At 43.7% G+C, this 23348-nt stretch overlaps 1 protein-coding gene across 6 annotated transcripts in view; it reads right to left on the bottom strand.

Annotated features, from left to right (window-relative positions):
* Positions 1–6440: 6440 nt before the first annotated feature.
* Positions 6441–23348, bottom strand: part of plekhg5b (pleckstrin homology domain containing, family G (with RhoGef domain) member 5b) — a 67250-nt gene continuing 50342 nt past the window's right edge. For 4 of the 6 annotated variants that reach the window (XM_010747264.3, XM_027288265.1, XM_010747265.3 and 1 more), the window contains 13 exons: positions 14480–14671; positions 13111–13281; positions 11597–11692; positions 11160–11360; positions 10735–10845; positions 10464–10613; positions 10235–10372; positions 10007–10126; positions 9748–9880; positions 9332–9447; positions 9077–9234; positions 7953–8972; positions 6441–7827 (listed from right to left, as the gene is read on the bottom strand). In XM_010747264.3, the coding sequence (XP_010745566.3) occupies positions 7818–7827; positions 7953–8972; positions 9077–9234; positions 9332–9447; positions 9748–9880; positions 10007–10126; positions 10235–10372; positions 10464–10613; positions 10735–10845; positions 11160–11360; positions 11597–11692; positions 13111–13281; positions 14480–14671 (2616 nt within the window). In that variant the 3' untranslated portion in view covers positions 6441–7817. Of the gene's footprint in view, positions 7828–7948; positions 8973–9076; positions 9235–9331; positions 9448–9747; positions 9881–10006; positions 10127–10234; positions 10373–10463; positions 10614–10734; positions 10846–11159; positions 11361–11596; positions 11693–13110; positions 13282–14479; positions 14672–17028; positions 17500–23348 lie in introns of those variants that run through there. The other 2 variants (XM_027288266.1, XM_027288264.1) reach the window with 2 other exon arrangements.

The following is a 23348-nucleotide window of genomic DNA, read 5'->3' as shown; positions in this document are numbered from 1 at the left end:
ACGCCATGCTGAATTCAAAGTGGAGATGTTGTTGTCACTGCACAGGAAGAGTGAGAAATGTGTAATCTGGTAAAAGTAACTAAAGAGTAAAAAGTTGAATCTTTGCATCTATACGTATTTTATCAGTGTGTTGATGTGACACAGGAAAAGATGTTCAGGATCCATGTGGGTTTGAGGTGAGTTCAAGTCAAGAACTCAACGTTCAGGTGGTTTTGAAATCAGCTGAACATCTTTTGGTTTTGGACTGTTGGCGACCAACATCATTGATCAATGAGAAATAATTGTCAGATTAACATGAGTGTAAATAATCATTGTATACAATCAGTGTATTCTTCAGTGTATCTTACGATCATTAAAACTCATGGATTAATGACTAAACTTCACTTTGTCATATCTGATTCATCCCACAACTAGAAGACGATGAGCAGGATAGAGTTTGTCACTAGTTCTCCTTGTTAATGTAGTTTCTGGCTGAATTGCAAATGTTTCATTCAACCTTTTATTAAAAGCGGACATGTCCTGTTTTTTGTATATGAGAGTATAACAGAATAACAACAGACAAAAAATGATGAGAAACAAAAAGTTCTAATCATGGTTTTAAATGACCTTAGGAACAGCACGTCAGTAAAGTTGAATATCTAAAAACGTTCACTCAAAAAATGACATGTTGCTTAATTAATTGTATTTTGTCAACAGGTTTCACATAAATGTATAAGTTATGTAAACAGAAAAATGTTATGTTAGGGGTTCAATTACAGTTACAGTTAACTATACAATTTCATGGAAGCTGTTGATTAATTAAAGTCAACATTTCAGCACAAAACTAAAAGCATTGAGCATTGAACAAGACAAATAAAGACTAGGAGACCAATTTTTTTGGGTCTTTTTCTTCCTTTTTTAAGTTTTAGGAGCGATCACCTCTAATCTTTTGTGTTCCAGTCCACCTTTAAATCTATAAATCACAGTGAGGCTGCATGAATTCATTCTGCCTTCAGAAGTGAACACTGTTTTGGAGGTTAAAGTGCAAAATTCAACATGGGATGACAAGCCTGTAAACAGCTACAACCGTGCAAGCAGCGCTGAAACGTTTGAAGGCCAGTCAGTTCAGGTATTAGACACAGAACACATTGTCAGATTAATTGTGTGATTGTGCTGTAAATATTAAATGTGCCGGTCTTACACGTTAATCCGTCTCCTCCTCTGGTATAGCTTCTCTTTGAACGAGTTTCCATTTAATTTAGAAATGGGTGATTTTGTGTTTTTGTGTTTTTTAGGCTGCGGCTCTAAGAAGACAATAGTATACAGTAAGCTTCTTATAAGCTGATACAATTATTGAGGTGAGGAGTTTATATTGTCCATGAAAGTGGGACCTTATGCTCTTCCAGTTTAGAAAACAACACAACTTTGACGAGGATAAAGACATTTGATCCTCTGGCATATGCCACGTCTTGTGGGAATGAATTCATGCCAGAGAGCAGCTGGCAATACATTACACTTTCTGCCACTGTCAGGATGGTGTGGCGAGCGTGATTCACCCAAACAGACCTGTGGTGGACCCAGTAAGGCACCAAGGTGAAAAGGTAAAGATCTTTCATTGCGAGTTAACCTCAAAAGTTTTATTCTGCAGGAAATTGGCTGTTTTGACTGATTCATTATCATTTATTACCACAAAAGGCTGCTGATACATCCATCCATCCGTTTAGATCCGGTCTGGTTGATCGGTCCGATGGTTCCTGAGATTCACGGGATGAATCTGAGCAGTCATGAGATGATTTAATGAGGCAGGAAAGGAGAAAAGTTCTGTTGGACCTCGACTTATTAAAATGAAGTTATGATGTGATTTGTGAGATGGACATCTCTGATACTCGCTTGTCCCTTGCAGCAGAAGAAAGCTTATAGACTTGGGCCCTGTGTTGTCCACTCCAGCACTGATGGAGGCGTCTTTGTGCAACAGTGTGTGCTGTTACTGCAGCGGTCCAGGCCGGGTTGACTGCAGACTCGGCTGTCATTAACATTAGTGTGAGACTGGACTTTTCCCGTCTTGTAGAGAATGGCGAAGTTGTTCTGTGGGGTCGTCTTGGATTTGTTTGTTTGTTTTTTAAACTTAAACCTGAAGAGTAACTGGTCGTCACACCTGTCAGGTAAAAGTGTAAACTGGCATTAAATGGAAATACTAAAGAAAGTACCTTAATATTTGTACCCAATTATGATATTTGTAAATAAAATTAGTTAATGAAAGGCTGGGTAAACCTTAAAGGGTCACTTCAGTTGTTAAAATGCAGCAGCACAGATAAATCTGATCTAGATCTGTGTTGGTCGACTGGTATGTCATAAGAACAAACTAGGTTGTGAGGTTGGAAACAGTGACTCCATTAAATAGTTCGTCCACCAGAGAGCGCTGACAAATAACAAGGCTAATGTTAACCGAAGTATTCAGCCGAGCTGTAGTGTACATAGTATTTAATATTTGAAAATGTATAAATGGAAATCTGGAGGACTTTTTGTCGTGTCCTTTAAAACCAGTGTGTTTCTGATGAAAGTGCACCAGACTGATGTATTTATCTATTTGCGGCATCATTACTGTGACTGGAGTTAAAACTCGACTCATTTCTAACTCGCCTGAAGCGAGGAGGATAACGTTAGGCACCGTTAACAATTGCATCAGGGCATCAAAATAGTAATAGATGAGATCTTCTGCTGATTTCTGTTGATCTTGTGCAGGGCTCTAAAATGTCAGACTTGCAGTGTTACATCTGAAAGTTTCTAAGTACCTGAAACATCAGTTTTATTCTTACTAGTTTTTTATTGTTTGCACATTAATATGGAGGCTGGTCTGTTCTGTTTTAGTTTACCATAAACATTTTTCAGGAGCATTTCAGCTGCATCTGTTGAATTTATGAATGTACTCGAACAGACTGTTGCATCGCCACAGATCATCTGGAAAGGTCAAAGAATCTCTTCCTCTCTCGCCCCCAAACATATAGAAGCGGCCCTGGACATCAGACAGAGCTTCTCTAGTAAAATCTTTTGATTTGTCTGGAAAACAGCGTCCAAAAGAGAACACACAGCGGCGGTTATATACGTTAGTACGCTGACTGAGAAGGCTGAGAGTCACCCGAAGACATTTGGAGAATGTTGGCTACCTAAGTAGGCCATAGATTGTCTGGTCTTGGTCTTGACTTGGTCCTCAAACCTTCAAAAGCTTGGTCTTGTCTCAGTTTCAGTGCACTCTGGTCTCGGTCTTGACTTGACTGCAACACCGCTCGCTTCCTTTCATACAATCTTCACCAGTTCATGTGAAACCTGTTGGGAACGCTGACCTCTCGTGTAGATATCTGCAGCTTCTCGTGTGCTAAATGTTGTTTTCAGGCTCCACGATGGCAGAAAAGTGCCAGATGTTCCTGCGCGCCATTGTGAAGGTCAAAGGAAGCGGCCTATCGAGGGCAGATGTTCGCAGGGTTATCCATTCCATATGGCTGCCACTCGTCCACGGGCCTTTTTCACAGCACAGCTCTTGTAAACGCGCTTTAGTTCGCTGTTGTCTTGTCCTAAATCCAATCACCTCGTCCCTCTAAAGGGGATGGTGTTGATGAATGGGAATGTGTAGTGGTTGTAGTGACCTATAAGCCCCTACTGAGATTACAGGCAGGCGTCCGGCCAGCCGTTCCCGTCAGGCCTGTCCAGCGCACCAGGAAACAGCTCGAGCTTAAAGAGGGGATTGTTTAGACAGACAATGGTGTCTACCTGGTTTTAATCCCCCTCCACCACCGCTCAATAAAAGAGTACAGGGGATTGGCAGAGTTTAATAAATGAAAGTGCTCCTATAATCAGGATTTGCCAAAGTGCCCCTTTGTGTTAATCGGACATTTTTTACAGCATGGTTTTTGACATCTGCCACAGCAGGTGGTGTTAACCCGTCCGCCTCCCCCCCCAGCTGCAGCGATGCAGTGTACATTTCCAACAGACCGTGCACGGAACATGACGTACACGCAAACAAAACAGAGGCTGCAAAGAGTGAACATTTTGCAAAATTCACGACTCTTACAAGCAGAATTCAGCTTTTTCGTGAGCGTATTCAGAGCTTTGTTTCACAGTCTGTCCGTGACAAGGCAAAGAGTGGTGAAATGCATTAAATAGGAACCATGTGGGATGCATTATTATCATATACAGCTGGTCTGCAGCCATCATGACTGTGGCACAACCTCATTACTTACTTATCAAAGGCTAATATGACGAGGACGTGTAATTACTTCATTTCTAAAATAGAAAGCTGCATTTTAATAATTAAAGTCCAGCGTATCAGCGATAAAGCATAATAAAATTGTTTTAAAAATGAAGGATTACATGAGTAAATCCCGGCGGGCCAGATGTGAGAGCGGGAGGGGGGGCTTCTGTATTCTGGGACCAGATTAAACAGAAAATCCCACAGGGCCGCACTGTCTTTTCTCTGCAGCTTAGAGGCTTGTGTGGCCTCAACATGCTGTAATCCACCGATTAGCTGATATAATCACCTGTAAATACACCTTGGCCATGATGTTACTGCGGGCCATCAGGCCCCAGCTCTGTCCTGCAGTGTGTGTGTGTGTGTGTCATCAACTTTTGTCATCGAGGCGGGTCACGTTTGAGCTCGTCTGAACTTTCTGGCAACCAGAAGCAGACGGTCGGACCAGACAGACAGCTGGATAAGATATGTGATCTGACTGAGTTCCCAGAAATGAAAACTGAACAGATGAATGTCGTTTAACTCCAAGTAACCCTAAATAATTCTGCCATGAGTGCTTTCAAACAGAGATGTACTTCAGCCCACTTATTGAGCGTTCATAAGCAGCATATAAACATTTAATAAATGTTTTATAGCGTCGCTGTATGCAGATGTGAAAACATTTGAAGTGCTCCTTAAGTGGAGGCTTGTGTATGAAAACACAGCTGTAATGATGTGAAATATGTCTTCATAAGAGATGTAATGCTATCGAACGTGTGGTTAGTTTTAGAGCTAAACTGGTGTGTTACTGTAAATGTACTCAATAACTGTACTTAAATACAATTTTCAGGTACTTTATACTTCAGCTCTTCTATATTTCAGAGGGAAACTACTAACCCTTTGATTCCTATAGTTTCAATAATATGAATTTCTATAGATTCACTGTGCTACAGTCTGTAAAATACTGTAAATAATGATGTCCACTTTGAGTAACAGTAGTGCAGTAATATATATGACAGTGTGCCACTCTGGAAGGGGTAATTCTGCATGAAGTAGTACTTTAACCTCTGATACTTTTAAGTACATTTTGCTGCTCATATTGTAAGTAAAACGTTGAATGCAGGACTTTTACTCGTGTATATTCCGTATATATTTTAAATCAGTACAACTTCATTACAAATAAATGTTCAGCATCTGTATAGAAGTAGTCTTGTGTAGATTCAAGGGCCTCTTTGACTGCGATGTTATTTATAGTTGTGGAAAAAGTGCATGAGTACTGACATCATAATATACTTAAAGTACATTATGCAGAATGTCTCATATCACTGAAATATAATTGTGTAATACTAATTACGCTGTAATAAAGTGTAAAGTGAACAAGGAGGTGATAATTTCAACTACTTTATACTGTATAGAGTGAGGCAGCTTAATAATAATAATACATCATCATATATTACTTGATTATATATTCAATTAATATCTAATCTAAATCTGCAAAGTAACTAACGTCACATAAATGTAGTGCGGTAAAAAACTGTAGTGAGCAAAGTAGCATAAAATGGAAATATCCAAGTAAGGTACAAGTACCACAAAACTGTACTGAAGTTGAAGTACTTGAGTAAATGATTACAGATCATATTATTTGATTATGTGAGCAGCAGTTTAATGTTAGTCTCCACCAAAGCAGCATCACACTGTTGGATAATTATTAATTTCATCAGCTGATCTAATGTTTGTTTTAAAACTGTAAAGTAACTAGTGAGACAAATGTAGTGAGGTAAAAAAAAGTACTATTTTATACTCCTACAGTCCTGAAAGATGATGTAGAACATGGTCAAAACAATCATTTATACCCAGCAATATATAGTTGTTCCATTTAAAACATTAAATAGCTGCTTACACGTTCAATAATAACAGTATATAATAATCCAAAGATATGAACTCTCAGTACTTCTCTTCCAGTATGAATCTGTCCTCATTTCACACGCCCTCCCTCGGTTTCGGCTTACCGTCATGATATAAAAAATAAAGATGACGCAACGAGTTACCGCCACACACGGTCACGACCTCTCTGCTGTAATTCTTCTTCACTTCCCCAAAACACATTCTGCTGTCTGTCTGCGTTAAAACACGAGAGAGAGAGAGCGAGAGAGTTCATGTTGTTTTTTAAAATGCCACACAGCCTGGAAATCGCTCCATCACAATGGATTAAACCATTAAAAAAAAAAAAAAAGAGGGATTGTGTTTTAAGTATTTCAGCGTTTTTATTTTGTAAGACACTTTAAAGTCATTCCTGAAAGAGGAAACACATGATTTTGGTTCATAGCACATGAAATTATTAAGACTACACCCAAAAAAATGTACAAATCATGGAAGCAAACAATATAAACAATATCTTATATATAAAACATAGCAGGCATAATAAATATTACACAAACAAAAAAAGTAAACAGAGTTAACCTATTTGGTTTGGGCCATGTTTGGAATAAAAGTTAGAAATCAACTGAACTTCCTGTGGTGGCTTTTATTTTGAAATCTCCTGGGGGGGAAAAAAGTGTTTCAACTAAAGCCAGCTCTGCAGATTCACTCGTTACAGAACATCCAACCCCAACCTCTGATTAGTATCGCCATCACAACGAAACACAAGGCGTCACTCGAGTGTCGACTTCTTCTTTACGATGACCGACCTGTGCGCTCGTGTACACAGGCCTCAGGAGTGAGTGGACACTCAAACCGTAGTATATATATGTGTATATATATATATAGTGCAGGAACAACACTTTTAGTCACCCATGTTCAGTCTTTTCTTCTTTTTTTTAGGAAATCAACACATCTTCTCATTAGTTCCACATACCAGGATGGCATTAGTAGTTTAACGGTAAAGAAGGAGGTGATGCCGCTGTTTCGTCGGCTGTCGACTGAGGTCTTCCATCTTTGGGTGTGTTAGCGTATTCACAGGAGTTGGGAATCTGTTTTGGTTCAGTCAGGAATCGAGGACCATGTTTCATTCAAACACATTCATTCACTCACACACACACACATCTGTACACAAGCAGACACAAACAACAATTCATCGTGTGACTGTAAATGTAAATTCACTCCTTAGTGATTCTTCTAAACATAGATAACTGTGCAATTTTTTTTTCTTTTCTTGAAGCAAACCAGGAGTAGTACAAATATTAGGAGGACGTCCTAGTGTAGAGTTTTTCAAGACTTTAGCGTCCCCCCATCCCTCCGCAGCTCCACCTCCTCTCCCGGCGCAGAGCAACCTCCGCCTCCGGGCAGCGACTTTCATGTCTTGCGTGCTTCCACCGTAAAGGTCCCAGCCTCCCCCCCGCCCGCCCCGTAATGCTACTTCCGTTGCAAAGTGCAAGCAGTTAATGTCTCTCTGCCTCTCCCTTCCACTCGAGAAAAATTCAGGAACCAATGCAACAGCAAAAATAATTAAAAAAGTTATTGTTCGAATGCAGTGTCCAAAAAAAAAAATCAACAGGAAGGGAGAGGGCAGCAAGAGAGAGAGTGCATCTGTGTCTCAAGAGATTCAGTCCATTGAAGCAAAACAAGTGTTGTTCCTTGTTATGCCCACGTGCCACTGGTCAGCTGTTTGGAAGAGTGGTTATACCTCCCTGCAAATAAAAACAAAAAAACATTAATACACACATTCCCACTGAAGTAAACAATCAAACACCAAACATTCTTTCCATTCCCACGTCTCTGAACTACTTTAAATCTTCCAGAAGTGACGACTTACGATGCAGTGAGTGTGGAGTTGAGGACGAGAGTGGTGCGTATCTTGTACAGCTGAGCCAGTGTCAGCTTCTTGTGCTGCTGTGCTGGTGATTTCCTCTTTTTGGGCGACGCTTCCCCTGAGCTGCTGCTGGCCGTTGACTCGCTTTTCCTAATGACGCAGGCAGATGGAGCCGTTTCCCCGTCCGAGCTGTTGCTCGGGGACTCGTTGGTCTCCTGCGGTCTGGCAGGCGCCGTGTGTCCGTGCCTGGCCTCCGCCCTCCTCAGGTTGGCGCAGAGTTTGGCGGCGGGCATGCTCAGGCTCAAGCAGTCGTCGGACTGGTCGAGGTCGCTGGAGAACAGCTCCAGCCAGTTTTGGCCCAGCTCTGAGAGGCTTCTGCTGTGTGCCAGCGGCGTTGGGTCCATTTCCCTACATTGTGATTGGTCCTGCACCTCGGAGCAGTGCGTGTTAGACGTGGGGGTCTCGCCGTGGAGGCGCTGCAGGAGATTGTCCTCAGAGCGGGATAAGGCCAGTTTGGACAGCCTCTGGAGGCAGTGCGGCCGCGGCTGAACGTGAGGCCGCCGGCGAGGTTTAGAGGACTGGACTACTGACTGCTGGGACCCCACTGAGGAGGCAGCATCCTCCTCTTCCTCCTCCTCCTCCTCTTCTTCTTCTACTAATTCTTCTTCTTCTTCTTCTTCTACCTCGTCCCGCTCGGCCTCCCTGTCTCCCTCGTCCTCCTCGGTCTCCTCTCCTTCGCTTTGGCCGGGCTGTGGCTGAAGTTCTCTCAGGAGGGATTCGGGGGAGAGGGTACCGTAGGCGCTGTCCATGGAGAGAGAGCGACACTGGGGGTCCAGCTCGTCGCCGTCGTCGTTCTCCTGGTGCTCCGACAAAATGATATTGGGAATCCTGTGGGGGCTCGTCTGAGCGCCAGAGTCTATTTTCGTGGCCCCCTCGAGGTTCATGTTGGGGGAAGGAGGCTCTTGGTCACTTTGTTCATCGATGTCCATCACTGACAGAGTCTCAGTGGAACCATCTGATTGGCTGAAAGGAGAAGACGGTTGGTTAACTGGTTGGTTCGCTCCACAAAAACATCTTTAATTTCACTTCTTTAAATTAATATTACATTCTAACGTGTGCTGTACTACCTCGAGTTCTGCTGGTCTTTGTGCCTCAGGCACGGGGAGCTCGTGGTGGAGTTGCTGCTCTCGTCTTCCTCCTCCTCTTCGTCCTCACCCTCCGTACATCTCTTCAGACTGTTCTGCTGCCGGAGGACCTCCTCGGTGCGGAGCCTCTGGAGCTGGTTCTGCATGTGTCATTATAAAAAGCCACGTTGAGTACTCAAAAAAAAAAAAAATGCTGTTAAACATGTGAGCAGATTCTGTTTGAAGTGGCTTTCAAACCTGGACGTTGCAGATTGCATCGATCCAGCTTCGCCCCTGGGCGGCGCTGTTGGCTTGGAAAGTGTAGGCTGCCACTGCACTCTTAAACTCGTTGAGGTAGATGAGGATGAATGAGCCTGCAGGGAGAAAAAAACAATCAACTTTAACTCGAAAAAGTCAGATAATTATCTAGTTTTCTGGCTGTGGGGTCTTAAATCTTAAACTTTTGTTGGTTTTTGTGAAGATTCGCTGCTTCTTTCTGTTTCATATGAATATAAATTAAATAACTTTCCAGCCTCAGACTGTTTCATATGAATATAAATTAAATAACTTTCCAGCCTCAGACAAAAAGAGGCTTTAGAAGAAGTCAGATTTGTCGACATTTTCTAAATATAAACAGGAAAAAAATGTGAACATTGCTTCATCCGAGCACTCACCGGGGTCTTTGAGCTCCTTACAGACGACGTTGTGAATGAAGAGAGGCTGGCGGATGATTTTGACTTTCTCCACCCTTTTCACCGGCTTGGTAATTAGCAGCAGGTCAGTGAACAGGACGCAGTAGACCTCCATCTATTGAAAAGGAAGGAAAGGTTTCAGGCCGGCCATTTTATGTGAAACACGAGGCGGCGGTGAAGCGAACATGAGAAACCAGATGTGGAGTATAAAAAGAAGAGCTCGTCATGCGATGAGTCTTACCCTACTGTCTTTGCCTTCTTTCATCCTCAGCGCTCCCTCAAGATGCAGCTGTCGAGTCTCCTCTGGTGATATCCCTGTCATGGGAGCCATCAGGTCGAAGCGGTTGTACTCCTTGAGGATCTGAAAGAGGAAGGGGGGGTGGAAAGAGACACAAGCATGAAGCCGGATCCTACATGAAGTCTTGAAGATGTGGGAAAAAGCTTTGGAGCTCCATAAATCGTCTCTTACCTTCTCCACCTCCTCGCTGCTGCCCTCTACAGCCTCGTACGAGTCTATGCGAGCGGAAATTGTGGCCAGCTTCTGTTGTTCTTGACGCTGTCGCATCTGGGAGTCCACGCCGTTGATGAAGCGCTCCACCGCGGCCACCTTAACAAGGAAAATCACAGAAACACACTCAGGTATTTTTTTCCAAAACTTAAAAAAGCAGCACGTGTTAACAGTCCTCCTCCATCCTCACCATGCTGTTGACGATGTCGCGGGCCGACGGCTCGTCCGTCTTCTTCAGGACGCTCTTCAGCAGGAGTGGATACTTGGTCAGCCTCTGGTGAGGCTTGGCCACCATGTCGGCCAGCTTCAGACGGTTACACTGCTTGTGGGTCTCTCCCCACTGAAAACGAGCCAGACAAAGACGGGAAATGTTTAATGAGTCACAATACAAACAAGTGCGCGAGTGTATCAGCGCACGGTGTGTAGTGTGTGAAAAAGGTGAGAGGTCAGCGAGGACTAACCGTGACGTAGGTCCTGAAGAGCTCATTGTCCCTGAGAAGTGTGCGCATGTACTCCATGCAGCCCTCCTCCTCCATGCAGTAACGGATGTAGGGCTGGAACCTCGAGCCAAACTGAGCACGTAAACAAAGACATGCGTCAGAGGGAAAACATATTTACTCACGCCTCATGGCAACTGTTGGCTTCTCTAGTATTGAGAATTCTATCCAAAATATCAAAGACACAGTTCAGAAGATCTGGTGGACCTTCAGTCCATGAGTTTATCAGCTTGTTAAATGACTTATTAGCCTGGATACCTGATCAACAAAGCCACAAACTAATCAGTGCTCTGTGGTAAAGTCCACGGCTTCTTGATAACATTCTTTTTTCCCCCCTTTTCTTTGGTGGAACATGTGGAGAACACATTTACGCTGTGATCGCAACTCACCGCCCTGAAGCCGTGGTGCAGGACAGTGGGGTCGAGCAGAGCCCGAGCCTGCCTGGCCTTGTCCAGGACCGGCAGCATGACCTGGTTCCACAGGGAGGTGTGGAGGCGGACGATCTCCTGGATGTTGCTGAACAGCTTGGCGGGCTCCACCTCCGTCAGCAGGCCGCTCTCCTGCAGGTTCAGCAGCCCGCACAGGAACAGCTGAAAAAAAACAAACAAAAGATACGTGAAGACATGACGCTGACATAACGTCTTTAAAAGGTCGTCAACCTTCTGTGTGATACCGGGCGGACTCTGTTCTTAGACTTTAACAAGACGCTCTGTTTGTGTCTGTCTCAGGACAGAAGCTGGCTCATCTCCTTACACAACAGTCAGACACGTGTCCGTACATTATCTTTACGTGAGAGTCGGCAGACGGTGGATGCTTTCACACTTACATCAGTGATGACTCGGAGTTTCTTTATGTAGGTAGCCTCCGTGTGCAGCAGCTCCCATATCGCCTCCTGCTGGTGGAACTGTCGCCTCGTCAGCGTCTGCGAACGAAAACAGAGATCACGTTATTAAATACAGCACATATATACTTCTTAATTATTGAAGTATCGCAGCAGTCCTGACGTTCATTGTGTTTTTCAGCAAATTGAAATAACAAATGCAGCCTTTAGTTTCCAGTATTTAGAAGAGGAAGCACTGTAGACGTCAGACTTTGAACGTCAGGCTCTCCTACAAAACAATTATTAATGAATAGCAATGACGTCACTGTACGGCACTATTAGATGCTGATGGTTTCCCCTGTCTCTGAATAACGCCATGAGGAATGAGTCTTGTTATATTTATGTCCTTCTATTGAAAGACATAAATAAAACGCTTGTTTCTTCATGTTCTCAAACATAAAAGTAACTTCACGACATCTGGGAATCAGCAGCAGTATATCTTATGTAACTAGTATGTGAGTGTACAGTACGAGACAGTGTACAGCCGCTGAGCTGTGCTGATTACTCGTGTACACATTAACAGTTTGAAGCGAGTGTCTGCATGCGATGTGTCTTAAAAAAAAAAAAGGTAAGTACGCCTTCATGACAGCAGCGTGACAGTAAAAGTGTTTTAAAGCATCGTTCGGGGAAAGTGTGACAAAGACGCACAATGAGGAAGTACGAGTCGGACCAGGAAGCAGGATGCCAGTTTACATGGACGTGTAATCAGCTGATGTCAACACTGATAAGAAAATATGAAACTGATTATTTATAGATCTGCTGAAGGGAAGTTAGTCCGACTGAGCTCGGTACGACCCTGTGATTATTTTAAATGTAGCTAAAAATCATTCTGATAGTTATTAATATTACATGTGAAGGTTAAATTTAGAATATACTCTAACATTCTTTATGCTTTGCTTCACATTTCTTTTAAGTGTACCACTGCTCATATACAGTATATATACTGTGGATAGATACATATATATTAGATATAACTAGGGAATACTTTTTTTTAAAAAGGGAAAATAGAATATTAATAACACTGTATTTTATGGGTTTTGTGTCTCACCCTTCTCTCAACAATTTCTGAAAAGTTATATTAGTCCAGTGTCCACCAAACACCTCTGAAGCTTCATGTATTAAAAGTTTTCATCTGATTTTAGTTTACAGTGTTTTTTAGCTGTGTCATTGTACACAGAGGATTGTGTGATCGCAGCGTGACAGTCTATAAACTTTTACAAAGCTCGTTTGATTATGATTAAACCACAACACTAACTACATGTCAGCTGAATTTCTTTTAATCGGACGCTGGGTGTGTCAGCAGCCTGAACTAAGAGCTGAACTCTGACCGGGACGCACACTCCGGCTATAAAATCAGATTTTTCCACATCACAGGTGAGCAACATAACAACATAACAACCTCAGGCAGAGACGTGGAGAAGAAGCCGTCACAGGTTTAGCCTGTGTTTGTTTGTTTGTACCTCTGGGTTGTCGAGCAGCATCTGCCAACTGTCCTCCAGTGCCAGGTTGGTCTCCTCCTCCTCCTCCTCCCAGGAGTCCTGGTGGAAGGAGAGCTGCCGCGGCACCTTGGGCAGCCCGAACAACGTGTAGGAGTGGAGTTTGCTCTGCAGCTGCTCCAGACGGTCCAACTCCTGCGGACGAGACAGAAGAAACTTAATTAGCTTGAACGAGATTAACAGCGCGACAGCGAGAAAAAAGATGCGAAAGTAACTGTCCACTCGTGTCCTTTTGTGTGTCAATTTATTACAATCAGACTGTAAGTAAAGATGGGTCCACGCATTAGCATAGAAATCCTCTCCTTACTGGCGCCTTAATTCTTAAATTCAACAGTGGCTGCTATTCAGGCCTTTGTTCAGCCTGGCAGGCCTTATGTAGTTATGAAAATGAGCTCAGTGCATTGAGACCGTTTGAACAATAGAAGACTCGGCAGCAGGGAGCGTGGAGGGGGGAGATGGTGCAAGAGTTTATGGTTGATGAAGCCTTTCCAAAAAAAGTGCAGCCCTGCTTTGATTATAGTGACAAATTGTACAACAGATTTAGGAGTAAAGTGATCACAAACCGCCCCCTTCCACTCCCTTTAGAAAGATTTGTAATAGGACGGAGTGACAGAGGTTCATCACCACAATACGGAGAGTGCAAGAGGTCTCGGTCCCGGTGCGGGATCTCTGTCCCTGAAGAGGTTAAAGTGGGACTCTGGGGGAGAATAGAGATGATGCAGGCAGTGACATGTGACTGACAGGTACTGTCTCTATCTGACATCTGCTGCTGTGCAGGGTGTGACCTCAGGAGGGAGTGTGTGGGCGGCGTGTGCTCAGTTAGTCAAAGGAGAGGTTCGACCATTCGGGATTTGACTTTTGTTTGAAGTATTGAGCTTTAGAGGTGCAGATCTGGTTGGTTTTGCCTCCTGTTTGCCGTCTTTATGCTAATCTAAGACAGTTAACAGCTGGCCGGATGAGAGACGTATCAGTCGTCTTCATCCAGCTCTGCAAAAAAAAAATCTAATTTCCCAAAACATCTGACTATCCCTTTAAGCTTTTTGTGAGTTTTTTTAAAATCTCAGACTTGACCGAGGTTTTTCCTCCACCTACTCATTTCCAGAGCTGCTGGGAGGAAAGTACGTGAGCCAACAAGTCAGGAGACGTTGAAGGGAAATGACCTCACCTCACTCGGGGGATACGGCCTTCCGACCCCCCTCCCACTGCTGCTTGCTACTGTTTTGTTTGCTTTTTAAGAGACATGTCTTGGCTACAAACTCGGCCCGTACAGCTTTTACAACGTGTGTTTTTATAGTCAAGAGAAGGTGCACCACTTTCATGATCAGTGTGTTACCTTGCCAAAGGGTCCCGCTCCAGCGTTGGAGCTGAAGAAGCCGCTGAAGCGGCTGGCAGCGCGGTTCTTCCAGCTGTCGGGCCCGGCTCCGACGCTGGGCAGAGAGCCCCCGATCTGTCCCAGAGCATCCGGGGTCGGAATATTCGTCTCCCCCAGGAACTCTGTCATGTTCTTCCTCCGTCGAGCCTGACCCTGCGAGGCAAAGACAGAGAGAGAGAGAGGTTTAAATGAGGCGTGAAATGAAACAGAAAATGACCGACGTGTGCGATTCTGTCACTCCGAGGAGGAAGGACAAAAGTTTCCAGTCAGACGGATGGAAAGAGACAATGAAGGAAAGAGAGAGATATACAAAGACAGGACAAACAGGAAATCAGAGGGGAATTCTGTGCGAGGGGATGACATCAGCAGGGCCGTTAAAGTCGCCCTAATGATCAGACACAAACAGGAGAGGGAAGGACTGCCACTTCCTCGCAGTGAATGCTCATTACATCACAAGGAGCGGGCGGGAGGCTTGTTCCATAAGAACAGACGACGCGAGTCTGCCCATTGTCCCCCCACCTCCTCCTCCACCATTGTCACCCTGTCAGCAGACCCTGCCGCTCAACCCTCACTCGTGCAATCTGTGTCCACTTTACGAGCGGCCAGCAAAGCAAACAAACAGGGGCCACCCCAGTATCTGAGGAAGCAGTTGTTTTTACCGTTAGAGTGAGGAATCTGCTGGTGTGTGGGGGGAGTCGGGCCGCTGACCTCCACCTCACTCTTACCTCACCTTCAAAACAAAGTGACATTCCAGGACGGTTTGCTGAAACTGACCGACCATTCCAAGCAAATTCTTTTACTGATCATCACCTTCCTCTCCCACACACACACACACAAAAACAATGCAATCAAAACAACGCAGCTGCAGGACTGCGGAACGTCACACAAACAAAAAGGTGGAGGTTTGGATTCAAAAGTCGCCCGCCACAAAACATTTAAAAATGAGTCGCAATCTAACAAAATGTTTTGATATGCTTGTTCACAATGCCGCGTTATTAATACATTAACGACATTACCCCACTGTCGGACTCGTGGTGGAGAGTTTGACCCAAAGAGGATCACAAATCTCTGCCACAGGCCACAGGACCCCCAGCGGTTCAGCTGGGCGTGTTGTTTCAGCCGGGCTGATGTAGACTTGAGCAGGTCTGCAGAGGCGAGCTCGCTTCTTTCTGACTCCATCAGATTTTCAAACTAAAACCAAAGATCTCGACGTCGCACTGATCCATGTGGAGCCACAAAGACTCGATAAACTTACGATAACTGTATGCTCTCTTTCATTGTCCTTAGTTTGTTTTTATATTTAAAGGTCTCCTTATATGTTTTATTATCACTTTTATTAGCATTATTACTTTATTTTACTATTTAATTATGCTTCTTCTGTAAAGAAGCCTCCTTCAGAATATTTCATGACTGCACTTGTATAACCGGAGTGACAATGAACAAGTTAAATCTTGAGGAACTTTTGTAACGTGCAGTAGTTCTCTTCAAAAACCTGTAAACTGACTTTGATATGAAAAATAACATTTAGTTTTGATATTTTATGATAAAAACTGTATCTATTGCTTCTACAAAGCTTAAAAAATAAATTATTTTTAACCCCCCCACACTCACAAAAGAACTAAACGTGCAGAGTTTGAAGTAATTGTTCCAGCCTTGCATTCCTCCCAGATTTTATCAACCCCGCTCTTCCATCGTCTGAATCACGGAGGCTGGATCGAGAGGAGACTGTTTATAGAGCTCCCGGTGAGAAAAACAAACTATGGCTGTAAAAAGTGAGGAGGAGGGAGCAGAGACGGACGAGCTTCGAAGAGACGAACCAACCACTTTCATTCGACGAGCGATAAAAACTTATCAGAGTATAGAAAGTTTGTGGCATGTATATGTAACAAAATGAAATGTAAATATTATGAAGAGCTCCGGTCGAATGGTTCTGGTTCCCATTTTTGGAAGAACGTCCACGTCCAGGCCTTTTGTTGGAGCCACTGAGCCAGCGGAGTAAAAAGCACACAAGAGCTCGGTGCAAGAGTTGCATAACAAGATAGTAAATCTGAGTGGGGGGTCTTACAGGTTTTCAAGCTTTTTTTAAAGGATTACCGCAGAGGAGAGTGACTTCACCACAAAGAGTGAGTTCAGTCACTTAAGTGAAAACGAAACAAGCTGGACCCATTTAGGGATTTTTTTTTGTTTAACGGGGGGAAAATCTGGGCCAACTGGTTCAAGGACACAGGTGTCAGGAAGTGTGCCGTCTCCGTGGACTCTAACAGGGAAAGTCTGGACCCTGACAGTGCGCTACTGAGCAAACTGAAACCCCGGTTAGTGTGGTCTGTGTTTGCACTACGTGACATCACGCTGACATTTAGAAATCACACGAAAATAATCGGACAAACTTCGAAATAAAGATTCTGTAGCTATGCTTATAGATTAGTTTCTCAGGTCAGGAAGTTGTAATTAAAAAAGGACACAGGGATAAGAAGCTAGCAGCAGTTTCCCACCGTGTTAACAGTGCTCACCATTGAAGCCAGAGGCATGTCAAAAGTAACAAAAACCATCCTAATCCTTCAATTGGATTCATGGATCGCAGCCCATTCTGGAGCCAGCTGCTGCGCTCTCTCAACTTCTAGCCTCCCCTTCGCTCTCTCGCTCTCTCTCCACTTCCACAGCGAAACAAAACACATCCACGCCGTCCTCCGCCGTCCGTCCGGATCAGTCCGAGAAGCTGAGTGACAACTGTTATTCCACCATCAAGACAGACGGAGAGAGAGAGTCGTGTTGAACTTCGTTCGGCGTCTTCAAAACGTCCTCGTTCCAGCTGACAGGGTCCGGGTTTGCTCCACAGAGCGTGGTGGTGTCTGGGTGCCGTGTCCTGCTGTGCCCGACAGCAGCTTCTCTTTGAACCGGGGAGGGACGTATCTCTAGTCCTGCCCTGCTGTCCAAACAGTCAGTGGTTGCATTTCATACAGACTCTGGACTGAAGTCATAGCAACCGGGAGGATCCTGCCTCATTGTGTCGGGCAGGAAAGAGGAGGCAGGGCCGGGGCAAGTTAAAAAAAAGAGAGAGAGAGGAGGCTGATCTGAATATTTGGAGGTGGAGTCGAGGGTGACAGCTTGTGAGGAGCTCCCTGATCCAAACACACATCCTGGTGCTGCAAGCTGCCAAATGCTCTTTTTCGGTCAGTCTCGGACGTAGAAATAAACCAATTTGCTTCGCCGACTAATGCCAGATCATTCCAAGAAATGACCCAAACCCAAGACAATCATCGGGCACGGGCTGGCCACCTCATTCTTTCAGTCTCATTTGAAGTCGCTCCACTATTCTTTGCGCTATCTTAGATCACTGTTTTGACTGGAGACCTTTAAACAATGCCAAGCCGGTTGGCCAAAACAAGGGAAGAAAATGCCTCGATAATGGCCAAACGGGAAACTCCCTTTGTTTACTTGCATGTTTGGGCACATTTAATAGACTGCTTATGTCCCAGCAGATAAGGCTGAAAACTCTGCAGAGGTCAAACTATAAACAGGGAATGAATCTGCAACTGTTTGAGACAAATGAAGCGATTTGAAGATGTATTTGACATTTCACGAGCTTAATCTGCAAATGAATGGATAATAAATGTTACTTCCAGCCTTAGAAACTAAATTATTTGAATCAGAGTAGGTTATATTGCACCACTGGAACGGTTTATTTTAGCTCGAGCAAACACACCCTCGTACTAAACACTTCAACCTGACTAATTATGTTTATAAGGTTTCCCTTGTGCCTCCTGTGTAAACCTGTCAGTCAGGACAGAGAGCAGAGAGACCCTGAGGTCTCTTTACAAAAGCTCCTCGCTCTGGGAGCTGCAACCGGAGGAGGAGGGGAGGCCAGTCAGGTTAATGATATCAAACCTTTTGTGTGTCCCCCTCGCTGCCTTATCTTATCACCGTGGTTTGTGGCATTAACCTTGGCCTGGAAGAGGAGAAAATCTTTAAATGGGAAGGGATTGTATTGAAATAAAGTGGTGACAAACAAAGAGAGAATGCCTCCTCCTCCTCTTTTCCACTGCTACTGCCTTCATGTTAGTCGACTGATAACTCCCCTTGATCAGGTGAGTTGATTAACGATGGGAAAACGGCGTGACCTTCCTGAAAGTGTGGACACACACCAACCACAGGCACGCACACACACACACTTAAACACACTCACAACAAGGAAATAGAAACTAAAGGAAAACCCCCGGTGGCCTGACGCATGCTGCACGTTTCAAGGCCGCTGCATTTACAATAAAAAGAATAATAATAATAAAGAGGCCACGGCCGCCACGACAACAGCATTCGGCTTGAGGTGAGACATGAGAGTTGTCAAAACAAAGCTCCTCTTAATCGACTTCCTCCTCCTCCCCCATCATCATTCAAACGGCTAATGTAATGAGATCCCAGCCAGCGTCACAAACAAACATTGACATTTCAACTTTGATGTTCCAGCACGGCGGATGAGATTAAATTAAAAAACAAAAGGACGAAGGCAGAACTTTTGTATTTAGAAATTAATTAAAAAGTGAGGATTGTGATTCATTATGGATTCGTCACTGTCTCGTTTTGATTGTTTTTAGTCTATAAAGCCTGTTATTAATTTCCACAGCCCTCTGTGTTGCTTTAAAATGATCTTTTTGTGTCAAATATATTCAGTTTGCTATTGTGTATGACAGAAAGGTCATCACATCATCTCATCTGGGAAGCTGGAGCCAACAAGATTGTGTTAAATTTGCCATTTTTTAAAGCAAAAATGAAAAAATTCAACTAATAATTGCAGCCCTAAAACATGTTTTTGCCCTCGCCAGGAGACGCAGCAAAAAAAAAAAAAAAAGCCCCCTCATCACTTTATCGTCATCCTTAGACGTGTCAGCAAATATCTCACCTGACAGTCATTCTTCGTCGGTTTCGTTTCAGGAGGAGGCGACTCGGGAATCTCCTCCACATGCAGCAGGTCCCAGCTGCGCCAGGATGTGAGGCGACCGAAACGAACCATTATTTTTCCAACAGAGACGGAATTAGAGAAAGAAAAATCCCCCCCGGAAGACGTCAGATGACAAAAAGCGACCAAAAATAAGCAGAGAGGTAATTCCAAAAGTCAGGATGAGTCCATTTCCAGGAAATCACATTTCAGAGAAGAGTGCAGCATCGCAGCTGCTTCACTCTGCTGCTGCTGCTGCTGCTGTGTTTGTCTACCTGATCCTGCAGGTACTGTGAGCTGCTGCAGGCCAACGGTCACACAAATAAAAAGTCATAAAGGTGTGTGTGTGTTCGCCCTGCTGTAATCTCCTTCTTTAGGCATCAGGGGAAGTTCTTTGTCTTTCCAACACACACACACCTCCTCAGCAAGGAGCTCCTCCCACACCATATGGGGGAATAAGTAAAAGTCTCGCCACGTACAATTAGTTTAATTAGTGTATGTTCTCGCAAAAACACCTGGGTCATCTAAATTCATCCCACGGACTGGACGAGCTGGATTGGACAACAATGATTCTAATATTAGATCACAACAGTGGCAGGCTAAACTCACAGTGCGGTAAAAGTATGCGTTGTTATTACAGATAATAACAGAAGGTCGACATGTTCCACGTCCTGTTTTTCCAACACAGATCGCTTAATTGTCTTTAAACATCTCGTTTTGTCCAACAACAGTCAAAGGTGGGTGTGAAACACACGGCCTGCAGGCCTGAACCCTTTGGATGACCCAATTTTTCAATAAAGCGTGCTGCGATTTCAGATTTTTGGAGCAAAAAAGAAGTAAAAAAATTACAAAGTTAAACTCCAAAATACACATGACTCAACATTTTGTGCCTTTGTAGGTCTACATTGATCTCTGACTGACTGAATGTGGAAAAACTGAGTCATAAAGGTAAAATTCTAACCTTTTGTTGGAATCTTACTTATTTTTCTGGAGAATTTATTAATCATGACCTTTTTTAAGCATTTACTTCCACTTCCTTACTCTGAATGAAAAGCTGTGGTCCACTAGTGTGGCACATGAACTAGAATTAGTTTGACACCATTTGTCTTTGAGTTTATGAGCATAAAAAAATAAGAAATGCAGCTGCTTAATCAAAACATCACTAAAATGTCTGATCTTCGCAGCTCAGATACACCTTCATTAATCTAGTTTGCACAGGATACACAAACATATTTATAATGCATATTGTTTTATGCTTTAACTCACACGTCTTCATTCATTCATCTACAGTGAATCAAAGGTCAAACTGGCACTGATATCAGGGATAAAATAACACTCCATGGACACTTGAAAGAAACTTTAAAGTCTAACACTCTATCAAGTCAATCACTGTATTAACAAACTGTACTGACTGTAGTCTATGAAATAGAGTCTGAATGTGTCTTCACATCTAACGTGTGACCTCCGCTGATTGAGCCATTGTCATTCAAAGCGACTCTGTGCTCATCTGCTATTGTCCCCATTGTGACCGATCACTGAGGTCCGATAGCCGGGGAAGAGGTGCAACAGTCTCAGCACATTACCATCCACCTTTTGTGTACTGCAGGTTAAAAACGTTCTGTGAGAGCTGGAGGAAATAAATAATGACAATAGTCTGTGTCAGCCTCTTCCGCGTGCATTGTGAGAGTTTAATCTGCAGCTACGTGAATACAGTATCATTCAAAACAGACTTTAATCCCTGTTTTGGGTTCAGACACTTGCCACTCCTTTCACAGTCTGATCAGGTGAAATATGGACTCGCGATGTCAGCACACTGTCTCCAAACCCCGGAAGGCGTTCTGCGGCTTTTGTCTGCTACAGTATTTCCCAAGCTCCCTGTTTGTTATGAAACAACACAGCTTATGCTACCAGTGTCTGTCTGACAAACTCTTCTAAAGCCTCTGTCTCTTTGTGGATGTGTGAACTGAGAGTGCTTTCCTTCATTATGTATTCATCAATCTGACGTTTGGTCTACAAATCCACATTTTTCACAGTCGTAATGGACTCAAAATCACAAATTGCCTCTTAAATATGTGTGTTTGTTCAAATAACCGTGCAAAATATTCTGTTTACTTTCATGTAAGACATAGAAAAGCAGCTAATCCTCACATCTGAGGGTCAGAATAGCCTCAGGACAACACTAGGGTTAACTCAAAAACAAGTTATACTTTTATGTAAACAAGGTGTACTGGAAAACTTTGTGGTAATGTGTCTGAGTAAAACAGGATTGATTGACAATTTATAGAATTGAAATAAGAGTCAAACTAGGCAGGGACATCACGAAGGTTAACTGATTATCATAATAGCTGCATCATATGATAAATGTTGTAAACACAGGGAGCAGTGGAATAATCTTGGTAGATAGGAACTATTTTATCGGAAAATAAGCGAGATTACAGATCTGAGGTTCAACGGCAGGTCCTGGTTCATAAAAGTTTGAGGAACTCTTGTCAGACACATTTTCAGCATTAAGGTCTGATATCCTGCCATGGAGCTCTATAAGGTTTTCCATGATGAGATGGAACAGTGCATCACACACACATATGGAAGATCCATTACTGGACACTAACTCTCTGGGAAAGCCAAAACTTGTGATCCTGATCACTGTGATGTTCAATCCGCGGATCAAGTTGATGCACTTTACCCTGTTACATGGCGAGGTGTGTGACAGAGCAGCGGTGTGTTGTATCCAGTCTGCTATGGCAACTGATGGTCGGGTGTTGTATAAAAAAGGGCAGAGTGGCAGAGAGCAAGGATCGGTGTACTGTAACTGGAAGTGCCAGACGGCTGACTTATCTTTATGACCACTGTAAAAGTTGCAGTTTGTGTTCGCAGGAACAGGGAAGACACGCGAGTGTTTGAACTGTGTGTGTCCCCGAAGCCCACTGTGACATAACCGATGCCGGGATTTTTTGTTTTTTAAGTTTTGATTTTGCTTCGAACCGACATAATTTTTTATGCTGCATCCTGAGCCTCGACCCTGAGGGCTTCAGCAAAATGAATCACAGCGACTACAACATGTCAAAGAAAAGGGGGGATCCCAGCTCTCAGGGTTAGTTTTGGTTTTGTGAAGTCATGTGACTTCCAACTTGTCAGTTGAAGCCTGCAGCATCTTTTCACAGTTTTGTCTTTGATATTATAAAAAAGTGTTTTTCTAATCGCACGCCGAGTCACGGGGGTGGAAAGTTGAGCTCATTTCAGGCCAGTATCAAAGGTGATTCCATACACAGGATGCATTATTTACAGGTGGCGCAATAAGCGCAAGGCACAGGCGGGTAAAAAAAAAAAAAGCAGTGCTTTATGGGAACTATCAGCGAGGTTGGAATGCGTCTTCGTCCAATCGGAGAGCTCGGCCGAGCCTCCCCGTTGTAAAATAATCAATCTGGATCATCAAAGCTCTCTGCAGCGTATCACGATCCTGCCAGAGACTATAAAATGTAACATGCATGCAATAATAAACTTGAAATACTTCATTGAAACAAAAGAGTAAGTCTCCAGAGAAAAGGACAGGATTTGGCTGAGGTTCCCTCTAAAAGCCTGGCACAAGCCCGACGACCATGCCAGCCCGTGAATCCGGTCACTAGGCAAATATCTGAACTTCTTTGAGTGAAAGCCTCTTGATTCCATAAAAAGCAGGCACGCATGCGTTTTTTTTTTTTTTAATGCCGAGTGCCAAAGCTGCTGCCATAGAAACTCAAAGAGTGCACTCCGTGGCCACGAGTCCAAGTGGAGCTTTTGTCCTCATAAAATATGGACGGGCTCACGCCCAACAAACGGATCTGTCTGCCTGTTACACACAGAAGTATCAACAGACTTCAGTGAGCTTTGAGTTCTGTGGCGAGAGGTCCAAGATTTAAATAA

This window comes from Larimichthys crocea, chromosome XV (genome assembly GCF_000972845.2).
Source record: "Larimichthys crocea isolate SSNF chromosome XV, L_crocea_2.0, whole genome shotgun sequence".
Taxonomy (NCBI): Eukaryota; Metazoa; Chordata; class Actinopteri; family Sciaenidae; genus Larimichthys; species Larimichthys crocea.
Note: the sequence above shows the minus strand (reverse complement) of the source record. Positions and strands in the feature narration are given on the sequence as shown.